Source organism: Mus caroli, unplaced genomic scaffold (assembly GCF_978045245.1).
Source record: "Mus caroli unplaced genomic scaffold, Mus_caroli_1 scaffold_17, whole genome shotgun sequence".
Taxonomy (NCBI): domain Eukaryota; kingdom Metazoa; phylum Chordata; class Mammalia; order Rodentia; family Muridae; genus Mus; species Mus caroli.
The window spans coordinates 26,463,855-26,486,283 of record NW_028227272.1 but is presented as its reverse complement, the minus strand read 5'-3'; the positions used below and the strand labels follow the sequence as shown (position 1 = coordinate 26,486,283).

The 22,429-nt window shown below is 42.6% G+C and overlaps 1 protein-coding gene across 1 annotated transcript in view; it reads left to right on the top strand.

Moving 5' to 3' along the window:
* Atp13a4 (ATPase 13A4) overlaps nt 1-22,429 on the top strand; it is a 136,924-nt gene that overhangs the window by 52,170 nt on the left and 62,325 nt on the right. The window contains exons 3-8 of the mRNA XM_085832191.1: nt 1,892-2,065; nt 13,453-13,599; nt 17,748-17,818; nt 17,909-17,989; nt 19,879-19,948; nt 21,306-21,440. Coding sequence (XP_085688317.1) covers nt 1,892-2,065; nt 13,453-13,599; nt 17,748-17,818; nt 17,909-17,989; nt 19,879-19,948; nt 21,306-21,440 — 678 coding nt within the window. The remainder of the gene's footprint in view (nt 1-1,891; nt 2,066-13,452; nt 13,600-17,747; nt 17,819-17,908; nt 17,990-19,878; nt 19,949-21,305; nt 21,441-22,429) is intronic.

Here is a 22,429-nt window from a genome sequence, read left to right as displayed (position 1 = left end):
TGGTTTATGTAAGGCTGTGGATTCTACTATGTGGAACACCAGAAGAGGACATGGGAAGGATTTGGGGCAGGCTCACCCATTCGAGTGAGGTTAACAGAGTATGGCTGCAGATTGAATGTGGAGCAGAGTTGGACAGTAGCTTGACCAAAGGGCTTCCAGTCGGGGGAGATATCTATACTGCAAAGTAAGTTCAGAGCATTTCAGAAAAGTCCTACCAAGTTAGATAACTCAGCAAGCTGCCTTTCAGCTCCCTATGACTGCACAATTGTGGTAGGGAGGAATTGCTAGAATTACATACTGGAGTACCCCTCACCCAAGAGTCATAGATCCTTTTCTGTAGATGTAGCCTTCATCCCATGAGACAGAGAATTTGCTGATATCAAGCTTGATGTTCAGTGTGGTTGTTACCTTAAGACGGTCTAGCAAAAGCACAAGGGTTGATACTAGGACTTCTTAGATCTAACGGCCAGTAAAACAGGACCTTGGATCATGTCTGTGTTCGGGCAATGGGGCCAAGTCACAGTAATGTCAGCAGGAGAAGTGATAGCAGCAGCAGCAGCAGCAGCAGCAGCAGCACCCGCGGCAGCATCAGTAGTGTAATAGGAAGAGGATAAAGAGGAGGAAGAGAAAAAGAAAGAAAAGGAAGAGGAGTATGAGGAGGAGGAAAAGGAGGAAGAGGAGGTGGAAAAGGAAGAGACGAAAGAGAGATTCTGAGGTAGACTTACACATATTCAGATATTTCCACTCTACAGAAAGTCTGTGCTATCACCGTCCCATTTTGAGGGTGACAAACAGCTTATGGATGTGCACGTGTCTATTAGTCAGGAACACTGATTTCTGAAACCACAGTGACTCAATTCAGTTGTACTTTTACCCAGAATGCCCAGCACCTTCCCTGTCTCAGTTTTAGCCTTTAGCACCAGCATGAGGTCTCCCTCTGAGTTTGTGGCATATCATAGTATGGGACTCAGACCAGGAACATCAGAAGTGCTTTTCTATTTTGTCCCAGATAGCTCTCAGAAGGAAGTTTGTCTAGATAATCACAGGTAGATCAGAGATGAGGCTCCTCCTCTAATGAGCATTTTTCAGACTCTAGTAATTATCCCTCAAGGCACATAGCAGCTGTGTAACAACCAATGGTCACCATGGCATTTCCTTTTGGGTAGAAAATTCTTTTGTTATTGAACAAGGGCATTGGAAGAGAGACAGCTAGGCCTCCAGCTCCCTAAAGCAAGTTGGCTATTAATCCCCTTGTAGTCAAATTCCTTCACTAGATACTACTCTAAATTCAAGGCCTGCTTCCTGCTCCAATTGCTCTTGAGCCTGCTGACCCTTGAGTCACTGGTATCATGTAGCCACTGTCATCAACTAGTATTTCTGTCACATGGCTGTGGTCATTCCTGCTAATATTTGGAGTCAAAGTCAATATGTGGTAGCTGATAGAATTGGGTTTGCCCAAGGCTTAGCCACCAATATTCCAGCAGTGTGGCTTGGGACAAGTTAGTGCATCAGCTGCCTTGAGCCCCTTTGCATCATCTGTTCAATAAGGAGGATATTACCTCATTTCCAGAATAATATAGGACTAGGGATGACCGGGAGACTTAAATAAGACCATGTATTTGAGCACCTGAGATAGTGCTTGGCCCAGGGTAGGTGGGTGTTCTGACGGTAGACACTGCTTTTCTTGGCTAAAAGGTTCATTCTCATAGGTCAGGAATCATGTCTGAAACTCTTTGTCAGGAATCCAGCTTCATTTTTTCTACCATCCCTCCCCCGACCTGTCTTCCCTCACCAGATTACTCCCTGCCTCCATTTCATCCCTTTAAGTAGTATTCAATTATCTTTGCTGACCAACACTTGGAATACTTTGTTTTGTTCTCTTCTCTTTCAGGAAATATTTGGCTATCAGACTCAAGGCTGTCGGAAGGCTCTTTGTCTCATTGGATCCATCCTCTCTCTTGGAATGCTCCCATTGGTATTTTATTGGAGACCAGCTTGGCGTGTATGGGCAAACTGTGTCCCATGTTCCCTGCAAGAAGCGGATGTTGTGTTGCTGAAGACAACAGTAAGCATACATCTGTTTTTGGAGATGGTGTCTCTTTTCTCGGATGTTGTGTTGTAAGGTGGTTGGGAGAATATGGCCCCAAGTTGGGTAGGTTCTCCCATAGGTGGTGCACCTGCTTAAAACCTAGGAATTTGTCTATCATAGAATTTCTTAAGAAGGGTTATTTCATAGGGTAGTCTTTTAAAATTGCTACTTTTGCAAATGTTAAAGCGAATGTAAATGTGTTGGTTGTTGAAATAATGGGTAGTGTAGAGTAGTGAGTCAGGCGACAAGCTACAATTTCCAAATCCCTAATGACCCTTGACCTCAAGCCTGGTATATACATGTCTATGGCTTCCACAGAAATGGCTCTGGGAGAGGGACAAGGGAGTTTGAGAGACAAGGAGCAGCCCACTAAGGAAGCTGCTGTCTTCCTCTACTGATTGGAGAGAGCCATAGTTTTTGATATGCTTGTGTCCTGTTCTGCAGAAATCCTTGGGCATATAATGCAGCCATTTTGTCTGTGAGGTCATTGCCACTCTCTGCTATTTCAAGGCTGTGGCATCAGGTGGGGCTCTTTCTGTATATCTTCATGTCACTTCCTTGTGACACTCCTGACACTGAGGCCACAGACATTACCCCCATAGGAATGCCAGGTCCCCAAGGGGAGGGGCTTCCTTGCTTGTTTATCTGTTACACTGAGTTCCTGCATCTGTAGAGGGTGACTGACAGGCTGACCTGGCCTTCCTTTTTAGGGAATCTCTTGGAGGATTCTCTCCTGACTAATTTACCATATTATTCTAATAAAGCATTGTCACAAATGACCTGTGGCAACAACCAATTTTGAGAAATCAACCTCTAGTGTAGTGGTGCTCAGCCTTCTTAAGTCTGCAACCCTTTAATACAGTTCCTTGTGTTGTGGTGACCTCCCCAACTAATAAAATTATTTTTTGTTGCTACTTTATAATTGTAATTTTGCTACGGTTATAAATCATAATGTAAATCTCTGATATGCAGGATATCTGATATGTGATTCCCTGTGGAAGGGTTGTTCAAGTCCCCAGAAGGGTCTCGACCCACAGGTTGAGAATCAGTGCTCCTTTGGGAGTACAATACGTTTTTATAAGTACCAATCTTTCTAGATAAGCATTTTATCTATGCAGCCAGAGAGCAGAATAGCAGCACATTTTCCAGCTGGTCAATCAGAAAGAAACAGCTCACCGCCTCCAAATGAAACAAAAGAGAAAACAAAACTCTCAAATGCACTACACTAAACCTGCTATCTAACACAGCTTGAGCTAAGGTTTCATTAACCCAGAAGTCTAGTCAGGTTTCTCTTTGCTAGCTTGGATCAGGGAACCAGCCTAACCCCGTCCTTTAACTGTATCCTGGTTCCTTCACAAATCACTTATATGTGGACCACCATATGAGTGGGAGCTTAGGAGTCACCTCACGAATTCAACCGTATTTCATTGGATATCCCTGAAGAATAAACTGTACTTGAAGAAATCCAGAGAACGTTATGCAGAAAGAATGACCCGTGCAAGGCAGGTGTGTTTTCTGGGCCCCCGAATGAAGACACAGCATTTATGAGAGAATTCTGTTTGGGGTTCCTTTTAGTGGTGGTGAGGATAAACCCAGAGGTGTACCTGGAGGCTTTTATCATGAAGACATGTAGAATGTTCTGGAGAGAAAAGTGCCAGGCATCTATCATCAGGCATTTGACAGGTGAGGAAGTGAAGCTCTGAGGACATGATACAATTTACCGCATCTCAAAAGGGAGGCCAGGACAAAGTTCCCTGCATCCTAGACCTGCATCCAGGGTTGCTTCTGCTCTACTGCATTCACTTCACTGGGGCTCCGATCTCAAGGGGCATCAGAATGACTAGAAGGATTTCAGAAGCAGATTGCAAGTCCCAATCCTCAAGTCCTCAGAGTTGGCAATCTTTTGGATTTGGGTTGGGGGTCCAAAGAATTGGTGTCTTTAATTAGGTCTCTGGTGATCTTTGGCAAAGGGTCAAACAGTGAGGAAAAGAATTGCTATAAATAGTTGGAACTTCCATTTATCAGTTCACTTGGTCTTTGGGAGAGGAAGAGAGTCCAAGATACTCGATCTGTGACTTAGCCATAGGTGTTTATGTAGGACGGAGAGGGCAAACAAAACAGAACAGATTTAGCCAAGTGGACTTCCACACACGGCTTTAGTGTTTTACTGAGGCAGGTGTGTTTTCTGGGCTGAACGGAGACACAAACACTTATGAATGAATACTATTTGGGGTTCCTTTTAATGTTGGTGAGGATAAACCCAGAGCCTTGAATGTGGTCAGCCAGTATTACATCACTGTGTTGCATGCCCAGCTCAGGATCCTTTTAGTAGGACATTTTCCCATGTGAATTAAGACCCTATGGGGTGACCAAGGATTGAAGGAGCCAGAGAGATCAAGGACACCACAAGAAAACCTACAGAATCAACTAACCTTGCCTCATATGGGGCCACAGAGACTGAACTGCCCAACCAGAGAGCATGCATGGGATGGACCTTGGCCCTCAGCATATAGGTAACAGCTGTGCAGCTTGGTCCTCATGTGGGTCTCCTAACAGCAGGGGCACAGATTGTTCTCTGTTGCCACCTTTTGACTCCTTTCCCCTAACTGATCTGCCTTGCCTAGCCTCAGTAGAAAATGCACCCCGTCCTACTGCAATGAGGTGTTCCAAGGGGAGCTGATATTCACAGAAGGCCTCCCTTTTTCTGAGCCTTTTCTGAGGTGAAAAAGAGGATGGAGTTAGGGAGGTGAGGTAAAAGGGAGGGATTGGGAAGACAGGAGGGAGGGGAAGCTATGATAGGGGTGTAAAGTAAACAAATTAAACAAACAAACAAGAACTATGCTCATAGTGAAGTAGCAGAGAGCTACAAATAAACACACACACAGACACACACACACACACAGAGACACACACACACATACAACCTATAATACTCTGGTCCTGTAGCATGAAAGCTTTTAACTCGAACCTACATTAAACTATTTCCCAGAGGGCAACATTGCTGCAGTAGAAGCAGAAGCTCAGAAGCAGAGGAGCCCTCTGCCTTTCAGAGACTTCAGCTCTAAGGATCCTTGGCTGGCCTGCCTGTGCCACTGTGCCCCATGCTGCTGGAAGACTTAGGGCACACAAAGAAATCAGAGAGAATGGGCAAGGAAATGGAAAAGGGAAGCAGGAAAATGAAGGAGATGGAGCAGGGAAAGCAGGTGGAAAGGAAACAAAGAGGAGGAAGACCACTAACGAATAGAAATGAAGAAAGGTACCACGGCATAGGCAGATGGCAGATTGTTGGACTGGCTGTCAAAAGCCAGACTTCTGGTGCTAGCCCCTTAAGTCTGTTAGCGGGTTTTCAGGAGGTTGATTACTCCATCTGTAGAACGGGACTGGTGACTAGTCAAGTATTTAATCTTTCTTGAGCTGATGTGAGGTGATTGGTTATGTAAATAAAAACCATTTACAAACTGTGAACTAGATAATAGAAGACCAGTGGTGTGTGTTTGTGTGTGTGTGTGTGTATGTGTGTGTGTTGTGTTCGTGTGTGTGTACATATGTATACGTGTGTATGTGTGTGTATCTCTCTGTATGTTTGTGTGCCTGTGTGTATGATGTATGTAACTGTGTGTTTGTATGTGTCATGTGTGCATGTATTGTGGTGTATGTGTCTTTGTGTACACACATGGGTATATGTGTGTGTGTGTATGTGAGTACGCATGTGTCTGTGTATGTCTTGTTCCCGAACCTCCAAAAGCTTTCTATGCAAGAGATCTTACTACCCTCAAGGCATATCTGCTCATCTAGATGATGCATTTTTCTTCGTCTTGCTGGGCTTAGTTTGCCTGTGCAGGAGGCAGTGCTCTACGAGTCCAGAGACCTTTCTCTCCACAGCTAGGTGGTCTCTTCTCATTTTTCTGTAGTTGTATTTGCAAATGGACATTCATTGGAAAGAGTCAACACTTCCCTGGTAGCTCTGGAAGCTGTACCCATCATAGAATGCTGTTCTTTGATTCAGGGACTCTGTCAAGTTCCTCCCACCGCTCCTCCAGAACTAATCAGAGAAGTCTTAACTCCCTCCAATCTTGCCTTTTCCATCTTGATTTCAACTTTAATTTTTAATTACCTGCTCTTATGTGTCATCTTAAATGGATTCGTTATGCCAGAGACTCTCCAAATAAATGAGCTACTAAATTGGTCTTTATGTAATTAGACAAGAACTCAATTATTTCCAACGTTCTAACTATCTGAGACTTAGAGAAAAATATGCTTTCGGCATCAATAGTTTAAAAGTCTGCTGCCAGGTTATTGCATTAAAATGACAACGTAAAATATTTTGTTTGAATTACTTTGCAATAGTCAGGTTCTAGCAAGTTCCCATTAGGAGGAGAGAGTGACTCCCACCCAAAAGTGCATTGTATATCTGTTCTTTATCTTATTAAAATATCAACGTTTGGTATTTATCATCAATCTCAAGCCAGTAAGATTGCAGTTTATTATCACAGATACTGATTAACTAGTCATTTCTCTACATAAAAAAAGCTGTGATGTGCTTGCTGGAAATCCTTAGTATTCAGCTTATTTTCAGTTCCTTTTCTTATTAAGCAATGCGAAGCATGAGATTTTTATCTTTCTTTCCAAGAGATGAGTGTAATTACAATCTTATTTCATAAATTTTAAAATGCATTTGATTCATCAGTCATCCATTTGTGAATTTTAACCCGTTTCTGTAGTGTTGCTTCATTTCTATGCAAATAGCATGATTTACATTCATCGGTGCTGTGTATTAAATGCTCCTGGCGATTTCCATATCGTTGTTATAATTACAGACCATGATTTCCCCTTTGCCGTCATTGTATGTCACATATGGACAAAGCCCTCTGATCTGCAGAGGAGAGTTTTGTGAGATTTGGATATGAGGTCTACATCAAGGCACTTCATTTTGATGTGCTGGTGAAAGGGAACAAAGCTGGGGCTTTGGCTATAGTCTCAGAAACGCTGCAAAGCAGCCTTGCTGATGCCACCCTGAAGGCTACAGGTCCAGCAGGGGTGTCTGTTAGTAACAGTGTTTCTGCTTACAGGTCCCTCGTCTTTTTCTCCCTCCCTCCTCTGCACCAGTTGATGCTGACCGCAGGCCTGGCTCATGGGCAGGTGTCTGGTGGTGGGGGGAGGGGGGTGGCTACATTGACAAAGGCATGGTACGTGGCGTTCTTCAGATTACCCACATGAGTATGAAACTACTGAGCAGATTTATTAAGAAAGATGAATGGTCACATAGGATTACATAATAGAGATTTAGCCAAGTCAATACCTCTTAGGGCCTTCCAGAGGTCCAAAAATGTTAGTCAAAAAGTGATTCTGGTTCATGGCAACAGGCACATAGAGAGCGGTGAAGGCAGATGAACCCACGTGGGTAAAGAATGTGAGCCCGAGTCTTCTGCTCCCTGAGCCCTAGGTTATTCACGCATCTCTCTGATGAAGCCATGTGCTGAAGATGTCTTTCTTTTTGCTGGGTTATAAGCTTCATGAGGCCAGTGGTCAAGGCTTACTTTCCATCCCTTCTACTGCCTGTGGAACATGGCCACAGCATGTGCTCAGTATGTGTTTGAGCAAATTAAGTAAGCGACATTGAATTGCTAATAAATAATTATGGTTTCCACTAGCAATTTTGATTCAAGACTGTGAGCGAAATTCTAATGTGAGAAGAAGGAGGGTACAGCATTATGGGTCTCTTGGGTGCATGTTCTCTGTCTGGAGATCACATCACCATTGCATAAGACACCAAGCCTGAACTAGAGCTGGCCTCTGAGAAATGGCTAAGTGTTGACAAACAGCTTTGAGGTCTTTATGGAACACAGGGCCATCAACATTGTAATTAGCATGGGAGGCATGTATAGCTGGGCTGGTTTCTGGTGAGGCCTTTCTTTCTGGCTTGTAGGCTCACCTTGTCACCTAGCCTTTCCTGTTTTCTTACACCTCTGGTTTCTTTTCCTTAACACATATGACATCATTCCTACTGGAGTAGTGTGCCAACTGTGACCTTCGTCAACATTAATCACCTCCTCAAGACCCTATCTCCAAATATATTGGAAATTAGGGTTTTAACATGTGAACTTGGTGTGTGTGTGTGTGAGAGAGATTTATTCCATAACATGAAGATACTTAACCCTTCTCCACTGCCTCCCCAGGGAAGTGAAAGGGAGGTGAGTTCCTCCCTCCTCATGTAGTGTAGACCTGTGTGTGTGTGTGTGTGTGTGTGCATGAAGTGCATATGAAGAGAGAGGGAGGTGACTAATGGCAGCAGGCATTCAAGGGACAGGGGTTAACTCTCACTACCTCCAGCTCCAGAGACTACGGGTGATTAGCCAATTTACTCACTCTTCACTGTCTGCTCAGAAAACAACAAACATCAAAACTCCCAGTCAAAACTCCAAAGACAGACTGAGCTAGTCTGGGGTTTCCTTCTCTCATCCTCCTCTTCCTCGTCCTTTCTCCCATCGCCCCTCCTCCCTCATGTATCCACTTTTTCTTCTTTCATGCAGACCTTCATCATCTAAGTTCTTGGCTTTATGTCTCTCCTTTTTGCTCAATAAGTCCTAGCAGAACTGAGACACTGCCTAGTCTGTGATTTCTCTAACACACAGGACTTTGTACATACTTTGTAATTAAAGCCAATATTCCAGCTAATGCCAGCTCTCTCAGCTCAGCAACATGGAGGTCTGCGTGGAATTTAGCACTGCACGCACTCACTTCTAAGAGAAAAGCCCTCATTTTCTATTGCCTATTTGCACCTTTGGGATGGGTCCTTTTTGTTCCCAAGGCAAGCTCAGAAGTCCATTCTTTGTGTGGGGTCCGGCCACAAGGCAGGACTGGTCTAAACTTGAGGACCGTTATACTGATTTAAACTCCAAGAGGTGAAGTGGCTTTAAGGAAAGAATGGAGTATGATCAGCAGCGGAGTCTTCTTCGAAGTCAGCTATCAATGTTAAACTGGTATTTTCCGGTTCAACAGGACAAGGTTACAGGAGCTAAAGGAATACCACTTCTCTATTTGTTTGCCCAGGTCAAACATAAGTAGCTCTGCCGTGGTTTGCGAATCTGTTCTTTTAGATTCAGGGACTGATCTGGTTAATTCTCTTGTAGAAATGATGTAAACCTGTTTGACAATACAGACGTATAGAAAGTTCAGACCTTCTATAGCTGTGGCTCTCAACCTTCCCAGTGTTGCCACCCTTCACTACAGTTCCTCATGTTGTGGTGTCCCCCCCAACCATAAAATTACTTTTGTAGACACTTCATAACTGTAATTTTGGTACTGTTATGAATTCTCATGTAAACATGTGTGTTTTCTGATGGTCTTGGGCATCCCACAGGTTGAGTTACACTGTTTTAGAGAATTAGTTTGGTCTAATCACTTTACAGAGAGCTGTAGTGACAGGAAGCTAGGAGGCACCGTGTGGGTGTTGGGAACTGAACCTGGCTTTTCTGCAAAGGAACTGAGTGCTTCTACCTGCTGGTCTCTCTCCAGACCATTTTTTTTGAAAGCAGAAACTGTGTTCTTTGGCAATACCAGTTAAACAGGATACAACATTGTGTCAAGTTGTGTATTTAAATAAGCTCAGATCACCAGAGGCTGAGAGGGCGTGCTAGAGAAGAGAAATAGAGAGGGGTCAAATCCTGGTTCTAAACCAACTGTTCCTTTACTCCTTTATCCATAAAATGGGCAGACAAAATACCTACTTCCCAGGGTTCTAAGCATTAAATAAAATTCTATACATGCATCACAATATGCCTGAATATAATAAATGCTAAGTGTTTTAACAACCATTATTAGAAACACAGTTCTATTAATGTTATATTTCTATTTTTTTTGAAAATTTTATGTATTTTGATCATATTTGTCTCCTATCACTTACCTTTAACTCCTTTTGGATCTACTTCCTACCCCCTCTTTAATATTCTTTTTCTGTAATAATAATTATTATATGTATATATACATATACACAATATATAAATATGAAATGCAACCCGGCTGAGTCTATTTAGTGTTGCTGGTATGTATATGTATTAGAGTCAACCACTTGGTATTAGATAACCAGTTAGGGGCTCATCCAGAAAGACTAAGCCTCCCCCTAACAGAAGTCATGAATTGTCAGTAGCTCTCCATCCAGAAGTGGGGCACCGTGCCGTTTCTATCATCCACGCTGGCATGGCAAATGGTGGCGTCATTGTTCAGCTTGTGGTTAGGCGTGTGTACTGCTGAGATTTCACGGGTGCAGCTTCCTTGTTCTACATAGAAGATATAATCTGGTAGGACATGTCATGTTCCTCCGGTTTTTACAATCTTTCTGCCCCACCTCCCACCCCTTCCACAGTGTTCCTCGAACCTCACGTGTTAGAGTGGTGTTGTAGATGTATCTGTTAGGGTTCCGCACTCCACAGACAGTTGCTGTCTGCATTTTGAACCATTGTGGCTTTCTGTAATGGTCTCTGTCTATTGCAAAGAGAAGCCTCTTTGATGAGCGATGAGGGGTACCTTGGGTTACTTGGGTCTGTGCTTTGTGTCCATAGTGCTTCTTCCGGTAAAGCCTGACTGTACAAGTTAGATCTGGTTCTTCCTCCCAGCTTCATGCTCTTAAAAATCAGACTCAGTCTCAAAATATATTTATAAATACCATGGCCATGTAGCTAGGCTCTACTCTGACTAAATCATAACGAAAATAACATAATTCTTTTAACCTACATTCTGTCATGTGACTGCTTACCTGTGCTCATGTACCATGCTTCTGGCTCCTCATATTTTTCCAGAGTGAATCTTCCCTCACCAGGGTCTATCCCAGAAAAATCTCACCACCTCCCAGATGTTCCACCTCCAATTTCCTGCCTAAGCTATAGGCCATGGGATTTTTAATTGACAAGAGATGCATCCATACAGTACACAAGATATTCTCTCTACACCTGATGAATTCGAAGACCAGATTGCGCAATACTGAACTATGTCAGAATGACTTCTAGAGACCTAAATATAACACTACAGTATGCTTATTAGCTCAATCTATCACATAACGTCCAGAACACACCTGTTAGCTCAGATGATTAGCAATTCAGCCGTGTTCAGCCATTGAATATTACTATGTGCAATGTATGTTTGATTTTATCATCTCTCCCCTTGCATGGAATAATATCCAGTTTCACTGTTTTGTTCTCCCCCACCACCACTATTTTGGGTTTTGTTTCTAATGAATGTTTTAATGGGTTTAAATGTTTTTAGTGGGTGTTTTGTGTGCCTGCATGCCTGTGAATGCATGTATAGATGGTGCCCATGGAAGCCAGAAGTTGTTGGATCCTGGAACTGGAGTTGCAGAGGGTGTGAGATTCCATGTGTGTGCTGGTGATTGAACTCATGTTCTCTAGAAGAGCACCCAGGGCTCTTAACCACTGAGCTGTGGCTCCAGCATCTTCACTTGTTTTTAATTAATTCGTTTATTTAAAGATTAATTCATTGACTTTTAAAGTTGTAGTAAGGTTGTTTCTCTTTCCTCTCTCTTCTTCCCTGTTCCTGCCTTTCTCTTTCCCAATCTCACACTACTCTCAACCCCTATATCTTGTCTGTCTCGTTCTCCTTCTAAGACTCTGAGTTCTGCCTGTTTGGACCACAGGCATACATTTGACAGCATCTCCACCGACATGCAAAGAGACACAGTAAGGTGGATGTCAAAGGGCCCAGGATGGCAGGGACCTTGAGTCCTCTGATGATTTAGAGGAAGGCTCATTCAGAGAAACTAGGATGGTTATCAGCATGTGAGCCTTTGAGCTGGGCCTTAAAGGACAGTTATGATCTAGCTATGCAATTACTGAGGAGAAAAGAGAGGAACTGTGTTCTTAACCCAGGAAATAGCAAGAATGAAGACTCAGGGAGTTTTTCTCTTAAGGACAACCAACAGACCAGACCCAGCTACAACTACTGCACTTTCTCCTTGCTACATTTTACATAATTTAATTAACACTGGTTATCTTTAAGGGAAGCATGTGTGTATGTGTGTGTGTGTGTGTGGTGTGTGTGTGTGTGTGTGGTGTGTGTGTGGTGTGTGTGTGTGTGTGTGTGTATGTGGTATGTGTGTGTGTGTGGTGTGTGTGTGTGTGGTGTGTGTGTGTGTGTGTGTGTGTGGTGTGTGTGTGTGTGTGGTGTGTGTGTGTGTGTGTGGTGTGTGTGTGTGTGTGTGGGGTGTGTGTGTGTGTGTGTGTGTGGTGTGTGTATGTCTGTGTGTGGTGTGTGTGTGTATGTGGTGTGTGTGTGTGGGGGGTGTGTGTGTGTGTGGTGTGTGTGTGTATGTCTCTGTGTGGTGTGTGTGTATGTCTGTGTGTGGTGTGTGTGTGTGTTTGTGTTGAGGATAAACTTCATCAGACCTGACCTGCATCCGCACTCATAAGCATCTGGGTTAAACGCCCATCATCTTCATTCTTAGCCCCGAGCTTCATCAGCCATTCAAGTGGGTGTGTATTGATTCTTCAGATAGCAGTTGCTGTTTGGATCTCACCGGTCTCCAAGGAAGCAATGTGGTTGGTATCTGCTCACCGAGCATGTACTCCTAGTTTCGTTCTAGGAGGAACTCACCAGTCAAGTGCAAAGGGAAATGATTTCAACTGGAGTCATGTTACAAGGGCTGTTCTTCAATCCCACCTTGCTCAATATCCTAATATGGTCAGTCGCTTCTGTGCACACATGATGCATACAGTGTTCTTCAGATTCACATTGCATTCTCATTGAGTGGCTCTCAATGAGGACAGAACATCAAGGGCCAGCTTATTGTCAGTAAGCCTTGTTCCTAACTTCAAAGTGACCTGGAAGAAAAAGGAGACTGGAGAATCTTCCAGAGTCACTGTGGTGCTTTAGAAAGTCATTTTGTTTTCTTCAAGAGGGAGAGTGTCAATGAGATTGTTCAGGGAAAGGTGGATTTTGAGTTAAGCCATGAAACATGGGGGGAGATTCTATTCATTAGATTTCCTCACACTCAGAGGGGCCCAGAGTTCCTTGACATACATGGGGTTTGTTTTCTTCCCTGTGAGGTTGCCAGCTGGACTGGAAGGTTCTGGAGAAAGCTTGCGCTTGTCTGAGAATGTGCCTCTTGCTCTCTGGCTTAGGTTTTGGTGCTAGTGTCTCACGTTTCTGTCCACAGTTCTTAATAAATGACCACAAATCTCTGTCTCTTAAGATTCAAAGACATCCTATGCCACCTTTCAATGATATATATTTCTGTCTAGAATGTTCATTAGCTTCATAACTTGCAACATTATACGAAATGATGGTTTTCAGGATGAATTTTAGCCTGATGATCTTCTCTTAACTTCCTGGGTGTTTTGATGTCTATTCCCCAGGATGAATTCAAAATTTATTCTTGGAAAAAAGTAATATGGATCTCCCTGTCAGCACTGAGCAGCACGCCTGGTCTCACGCCTGACCACCCTCTCATTACAGACGAGGGATACATCATAAACAGAGCCATCCGAAAGCCAGATCTAAAGGTAAGCGAACTCTGAGATGGAAAAGAATTTTAAACCATCATTTATTTCATGTGTATGAGGGTTTGCTTGCATGTATGTCTGTGTGCCATATGTGTGCCCATAGAGCATAGAAGTGGGAGTTGTATCTCTTGCCGTTGGAGCTATAGATTGTTGGGAGTTCTCATGTGGATGCTAGGAACAGAACCCATGTCTTCTGCAGAAGGTACTCAAGTAACGTGGAACTATTAAAGCATCATTCCTACCTTATACTATAAAGCCAGTCTTGCAGTGATGTTAACTTACCCTGAGGAATATCCTAAGGGATTTGCTTATTTCTTTCTTAAGATTTATTTATTTATTATATGTAAGTACACTGTAGCTGACTTCAGACACTCCAGAAGAGGGAGTCAGATCTCGTTATAGATGGCTGTGAGCCACCATGCGGTTTGCTGGGATTTGAACCCAGGACCTTCAGAAGAGCAGTCAGGTGCTCTTATCCACTGAGCCATCTCACCAGCCCGGATTTGCTTATTTTTATAAAAGACTTTGGTTTAAACCGTGGTATCCAAATGTGTTTGGGTTATTTACTTTTGTCTAGTTAAATGCAAAGGCTTGGGTTAACATTCATATTGAGAACATGTTCTTATGAGATAGAATGATTTCTTGTACAGTTATACATGTACAGATAGCTGTTTAAATTAGCTTTTGACAATAAGGTCGGGTTTTAACATGAAAATAGTCTGTTGCTGAGCAGTTTTCTATTGTCAGTTGTCATTATCCAGCTGTCTTGAGTTGTCATCATAAACATTCAGAAGATATGGATCCCCCTCAGGGAGCAATGGGTACTCTGTGAGGTGGCCCTTCAGCTGAGAATGAAGCTTCCCAGGTCACCCTTGGATATAGTTTTAGGGTTTCACTTCCCTGAAATTTTATCACTTTTAATAGTCAATTAGGCAAATGAAGAAATTTCCAAGGAAACAATAACAACAGAGGAAAGTTTTGATATCCAATCTTGATATGATTATCATTTTATTATATAGGGAGTTTGCTACTTACTGTCTCCTTGAATCTTAAGTTTTTGAGTTATAAAGCAAAAGGCATAATCTTCTTTCTTTTTTTATTAGGGCTCTTAGGAATCTCACACATAGAGTCAAATAGTAAGCTTATTTGTGAACTATAACAATTGATATTCATAATAAAGTTTGGAAACCTACATTAGTATCAGAGTCTTAGGTGCAGTCATGATGACATTGATAAGCATGGAAAGAGAATCTAAAGGTGATAGTCATATACAGTCTTCCTAAAAGACCCAGAGTAGGTTTTCAAACATTAATGAAGAGGAGACCCTAGGGACTATGTTGTAGGATTGCATGCAAAAGGAAGACGTTCTTATGTGTTCCAACAAAATGAAGAGCAAGAAGGTGAGGAGATAACTTTTCTGATTCCTGAGCAGAAACATGAAAGTCACCTCCAACAGTCACAGCAGCTGCTCCTTGTCCCTGCTTCTCCTGGGGTGAAGTTCTAGAAAACGGACAAATAAGCCAACCCGTCTATGCTATGCTTACTGTCCTTTGTCAGCTTCTTGAAGTTCTGAGGATGATATAAAGGAGCCATGGTCCAGGCAGAGATGTTTTGTGGTGGGACACTCTCAAAGATGCTTCAATGGTCTATGATGGATTTGTGCTTCTCACCACAGGAATAGCCTCAGAAATTCAAAAGATAGTGAACCAATCCATTTTAATGTCTTGTGGTCAAACTTACCAATAACCTCTTCATTTTCTCTGGCTGTAGGCCAGGCTTGTGTCTACTTTTGTTTTCTGTTTCCCAGTTTGTGGTTTGATGTGAGCCCATCATGGAGGCCACTCATTCCACCCTCAGCTTGGCCCTAAAAACTAAGTTTCTAACACGGATTGTCAAATTTGTGGAATTAAAAACATAAGCAAGCCTCACTTTGTGCATTCTGAATCCTAAAGTCAAGGGGCTTTCAGAAATTTTATTCTGAGGCTGGCTTGAACCATCTGCTCTGTGTGTGTGTGTGTGTGTGTGTGTGTGTGTGTGTGTGTGTGTGAGAGAGAGAGAGAGAGAGAGAGAGAGAGAGAGAGAGAGAGAGAGAGAGAGAGAGAGAGAGAGAGAGAGCACTAGAACCTGAGATGGTGGAGCCATGATTCCTGTGCTGTGAGTGACATAATCAAAAACGGTTGTCTGGAAGGAGTGAAGCAAAGGTGGCCCTAACACCTCATCTTCTTCAGGAAGATGAGGAAGGCTGAAGATCCAGTGTGATGAACTCTAAGCATTCAGGGACTGCAGCTGTGCCTGCTGGCTCAGGAGATGCTCAAAAGGAATTTAATAAGTTGTAAAGGAAGAAACGAAAGGTTCCAACCTGGCCTGTGTTGGCTAACAAGGCCCACGGTTGGTTACTTTCAAAAATTTCTTTCCTTCTATGTTTGACAGTTTATGAAGGAAGGATTTTTCCCAGTGGCAATTTGCACCATTTCATACTCAAAATCAATTGGAAATAGACAGGCTTTCAAATAATTTCTTTTGTAACAAACCTCATTGGAATTTTTACAAATTATAACATATAGCACTTTTGCTTGAATTCCATTGACACACACACACATACAAACACACACAAAGAGGGAGAGAGAGAGAGAGAGAGAGAGAGAGAGAGAGAGAGAGAGAGAGAGAGAGAGAGAGAGAGAGCGCTGTATGCTCACTGAGTAGAGTAGAATTATGATTCAGCAAGGCTTCTAGTTGACATGTGCCTTTGCAAAGCAGTTATGTATTTAACAAAAATGTATCGAATACTTTTATTATGCACCAGTTAGAGCCTTTTCTCAGTTTTAAAACTTACCTGATGGTTGGTTAGACAATTCATAAAGGAGCTGAATGGAACTTAGACATAATCTGGTCAATTGCTTCAATGTATTCCTGGGGAAAGCGCGGCATAGGGAAAGTTAGTTAAAAGTTCTCAAGGTCAGAAATAGAGCTGCCAAAACCAGCAGCCTTGAACAGTGCTTCTTAACTTTGACAGCACATCGGAATTACCTGGGGAAATTTAAAAATATTTATGCCCAAAGTAAACTGTGAACAAATTAAATCTCTTGGCCAGGGGACCCAAATAGCAATATTCTTTAAAGCTCTCTAAATGCTTCTAATAAGTACCCCGAGGTTATAACCGTTGCTGCACCATGGACTGGGAGCCCCATTGCTTCTCTTTACGTCTTCTGAGGTCTGCAACAATGCTTAAGAGAAGGAAGAGTAAGCAAGAAAAACTGTTATAAGCAAGAATCTCTTTTTCTTTCCTCTGCCAATGCCCTCAAAGCCCTACTCACAGGAGTACACTTTGCTGCGACTTCTCTCTCCTGAAGCTGCCTTGTTCTTCATTGTGCCTTCTGTAGGCTGCTCTACAACCCATCCTCTGTGAGACAAGGATGCCCATGCCTCATTCCTGCATCTGGTCTGCTCAGCTTTATCATAGTTTAGTTTCCCAGCCTTGCCCTTCACTCTGCAGTCAAACAGGTCTGTTCTCTTGTCTCCTCCATTTTGACTAACCGCATGCTGTCTCTGACTAATTCTTTTCAGTCCTCAATTGAGCGAAATCCCTTTCACCTTTAGAATTATGTTTCTGATGTTACCTCTTCCACAATGCCTCTAGCCACCCACCTTCTCTACATGTCTGTGCTATTTTAAGGCAACAGTTTTACATCATTATATTTTATTTCTTTGTTACATGTATTGGACTATGAAACTTAAGTTTTATTTTGTAATGTTTGGTTTTCTTCATTAGTTTGTAAGGGAGTAAAATGTTGAAACACACTGACCAGACGATGACTTCTAATAGAATATTTTTTTCATGTAATGGAGGAGAATAGAATGGAAGGTTAGGGGAAGAGAATTTTTTTTTTTTTTTTTTGTTTTTTTGAGACAGGGTTTCTCTGTGTAGCCCTGGCTGTCCTGGATCTCACTCTGTAGACCAGGCTGGCCTCGAACTCAGAAATCCGCCTGCCTCTGCCTCCTGATTGCTGGGATATATATATAGAAAATTTTAAGAAGGATCTCTGGCTCTATCTTTGCTTCTTCCACAAATGTCTCCTTAGACCCCAAGTTGCTATGTTCTCCAATCTTCAAACTTGAGAGTCATGTAATACTTTTTTTCTTTATTGTAGGTGAGATATATAAAAGTGCAGAAAATACGATATGTTTGGAATAATTTGGAAGGGCAGTTTCAGAAAATTGGGTAAGTTGCTTCGACAAGTGTATCCTACGAAGAAAAGTGTTATCTTGGAAATACTGCTGCTATCAGATTCTTTTGTCCCTGTTGTTTTAGCTCCCTGGAAGACTGGCTCAGTTCTGCAAAGATACATCAGAAATTTGGATTAGGTCTGACTTCAGAGGAACAAGAGATCAGGTACTAGACTCACTGTGGCTTTAGCTCAAAAGGGCTGTGATTGTTAACCAGATAATCCAGTATGCAGTCTTAATTCACCAATATGAGAAAGGGTTGCAGTGATTTACTTAGTGTGCCCCATGCATGGCCTCACATATCTGCAGAGCAATTTGATGGGGTTAACAGGTAGAGCAAATATGTCCACCAGCCTAACAGAGAAGAGTGCAGTGTGAGGCTCAGGGGGATTTAATAGGTTGAATAAGGTCATAAAGATAGACATACATACACACTCACTCACTTACTCACACACACACACACACACACACACACATACATATATGCGGGTATGTATGGCAGGCACATATGTACAAACACACACACACATACATGTACACATGGCAGGTATACAAACACACACATGCACACACATACACACATATACACACATGTGCATGCATGCATGCGCGCAACACACATGTACATGCATGCATGCGCGCACGCGCGCACACACACACACACATACACACACACTAACTTAGCTTCATATAACAGCATTTACAAGTGCTTTGGATCAATGCCATGCAGGATGTCCCACACTTCCAAATCAATCACTAGACCCAGAAACAAGGTTCAGAGAGGGCACTTGGCTGTCCAGAATCTGCGTTGTTTTGATTGAATAAGTATCTTTCCATTTGGGTCTTAATATTCTAGTCATAATAGGAACTGAAAGCGGTTGCAAAGATGGCTTGGCCACTAAGAGCACTTGCTGCTCTTCCAGATGACCTGAGTTTGGCTATGAGAACCAATTTCAGACTCTTCAGGTAACTTCAGTTCCAGGGGATCCAATGTTCTCTTCTGGCCTCCGTGGGCACTTGTGCACATGCATACACACACATAAACACATACACACACACACACACACAGGCACACACGCACACACACAGGCACACACACAGGCACACACAGATACACATGTAGAGTCACAGACATTCACACAGACACACACAGACACAGACACACACACACCACACCATCTTAAAAGAGGAGGGACAGAGACCCATTTCTGTTGCTCAGATGCTCAGATGCTCAGATGCTCAGATGCAACGTTAGTATTACTTGCATGCTTACAGGAAAAGCAGAATCTCAGCATGCCCCTTACCTCTACTAAAGCAAGTCTTCATTTTAATGAGATGTCCTAAATTAGCCTTGTTTACATAAAAATGGAGGACCATAGCCTGTGCATTTGAGTAGCTGTTTTATTTAAGAGTCTAAGCGGAAGGCATTGAGAATGGTTAGTATTCCCCACAAGAAAAGAATTCGTAAGGTGCCATATCTCTGCATAATCAAAGCAACACAACTCAGGGACTTTCAGTTAGTGGGATTTATAATTCAGTATGTTGAGCTTTTTCTGAGAATCAAGGACTTTTCTGCTCCCATTAAAACAAGTATTCAGCCTCAAAGAACTCCTGGATATGAGGAGAGACAATTGATACTGTATTTCCCTGTCACTAAAAAAAAAAAAAACCCAAAAAATTCGACTTTCAAGATCTCTTCATTTCATTTCCTTGGACCTATAGTGATGAGGCACAGAGCAGAGGACGTCTGAGTTCTGAAAGTGTTGGAGAGAGGGTAGATAATATTAGAAACCAAAGGTACCACTGAGGGAAATATTTAGGCCTCAGGGAGTATAGTTCAATGGGAGCAACATTACCCAGTCTACTAGTTTGCTCCTGGGACCCCTCCCACTCTTTAGTTACTTTGAAACATATGAGGGTGTCTTGTGACAGGAGATCCTTTGACCCCAGAACTGCAAAACAGAATATGGAATATACCTTCTCTGTGAATGTGCAGGAGATGAGTTTTCTTTCACTGCGGTGACTGAGCGATCAATCTGTGGTTTCTCCCTGTAGGAGGTTAATATGTGGGCCTAATGCTATTGATGTTGAAATCACACCTATTTGGAAACTGCTCATCAAGGAGGTAATTTCTCCAGTATTTGGCGGGGATGTTGGATAGAAAATGATGACTCTGTGGCCTGACCAGTTGGAGATGCTCCTTGTTAATAAGTGACTGTAATTTACCTGACCCTTTAAGAGGACGCCAAGCACACTGTCTGGATGTGCTATGTGCCCTGTGTGCACATTGCACACTGCAATGCTGTGACACTCAGGTGTCCTCTTCTTATCTGGTGACTTGGATAAATGCTGGGGTTTTCTCCTTTCTTAAAATACTATGCTGCTTAGCTCATTCCAATTCCGTGAAACTAAAATCACGTTTGTTTTAGGAAAGGGAATTAATTGCTTCCGCAGCATATACAGTTACCTCAGCGTTCAAAACTGGAAAGAGAAAACCACATTTATTTAGCTTTTTTTTTATGGTCTACTCATCTCAGTGTGTAAGCGTGTGTGTGACGAGAGAGAGAGAGAGAGAGAGAGAGAGAGAGAGAGAGAGAGAGCATGAATGAATGGCTTACCTATCATGCACTAAGTTAAAAATGTCCTCTTGTACTTTTTTGTTAGATTTATTAGTGTTAAGCCATATAGCAGGCCTCTGTGTATTTCTGGTATTCAATCTCCCTTCATCTTTGCCTTAGAAAGGCTTCCTAAATTCAAGATACATTCTCAATATTTCTAAACATGTTTAAGGATGGCTGAAGGCAAAGCAAATTGGTTGGGAAAGGTTCTGGGAGCTTCCTCCCTAGCCAGGAGCCAGGATTCCTGTCCCTGTGAGCATCTACGGTGAATATGAGGAAAAGCACATCACATTTTAAGCTATATCAGGAATACAACTGTTGGTGTTGATGTCTGCTGCCTCCCATTGTAAAAGACGTGTAGTTACAGCATGCCGTGTAGGCTTAGCTCTCCACTTACGGAAAAGTGCGGTCTTGCACTCATCCATTAACGAAAAGTTCTTTCATGGCATTGTATGGAAGAGGGGATAGCAGATTAAAGTAGTTCAATTCTATAAAGCTGAGTATGTCAATTTTCTGAAGTTCAGGAAGTGTAAATGGGGAATGATAACATCTACTCTTGGCCCATTACTCAGATGCTTAACCCAGTGACTTGTCAAGCACAACTTTGTAGATTGCTAAGTGCAGCCGTGATTAAACTAAGTGCTCTGGGGGATCAGAACACTTTAAAGGCTTAGATTTTTTTTTGGCTCCATGACATTCATAGCTGTGTCTTGGAAATTGCTGATGAAATACAACAACAAGAAGCAGAGCCTATTGTGTGGGGTGATTGATATCACGGTGCTAATTATGAAAACAAGTCAGCGAACAGCCATGTGTCAAGCCCAAAAGCCATTCTTGTCTTCCTGTCTTTACGTCTGCTAACAGGTTCTAAATCCATTTTACATCTTTCAACTCTTCAGCGTCTGTTTGTGGTTCAGTGAAGATTACAAGGAATATGCTCTTGCCATCATCCTCATGTCTGTCATTTCCATAGCTTTGACCGTGTATGACCTCAGACAGGTGAGTTTCCCTAGGTCCCGTGGTGGGCTTCATTGGCTTGTTCTTAGGCAAGAACCTTGAAATAGGATTGCCCAGTCCATGTCAAACAAGAACATGGTTATGAAAGAAGACCACAGTTGCCACTGCTCAGCGGGTGACACCGTTCCCTTCCCGCACATCCCAGTCCTTCAGAAGATGGAGGACCCTCTGCTTATTACGGGTTCCTTGACCTTTTCGTTTGTTTGGTGTCCATCTATCGAAGTTCTAGTTCAGCTCTTGGGTTTCCTTACACTTGTAGCAGGGGGTCTAGGTGCTGCTGGGAGAAAAACCACATAGAACTGATGGGTGGATCACATATGAGTCCATGTCATCCTCTTCCTGGCAAGTCTTGTGCATCTCAGATCAAGGCGTTCTCCCACTCTATAAAGATGCAAGTATATGTTTTAAGCCATCTTTCTTTAGAAATGCCTGTCTCCATCTTTGATTTCTCATCAGATAATCTCACAAGTTATTTCACAAAACAGAGCCTCGTATGAAATTTGCTCAACTCCTCCCTCTCTATTGCCAAATGCTCTGTTCTCTTCAGCCCTGGCTTTCCTTCCTGTTCATCACAGTGGAGGAAAGGCCCTAAGATATCAACTGCTTGTGCCCCCAGATACCCACTCTACCGTTTTGGGGTGGTCACGCAATCCACAAGTGACTCTTCTCTCTGCCTCTTCATAAGAGCTTGCCATCAGTGTTTAGCATTTGCAAGGTTCAAAAAATTTAAACACAAAGGAGCATTTTCTCTTTGTTCTGCACACACCTTCAGTGGCTGCCGCAGCTTCCTTCTTCCTTTTATTATACAGCTTGATTCTTTACACCCACTCTCAGGATCTGAATACCTTTCTTTCACTCTTTGCCTGCTGACATGATTTCTTCTTTCACGTTTCCAACTAAACAACTTTTGTTAAGGGTACCAATACAATTCTAAAGCTGATAGGTAATTTGAATTTATTTCAATTTAAAAA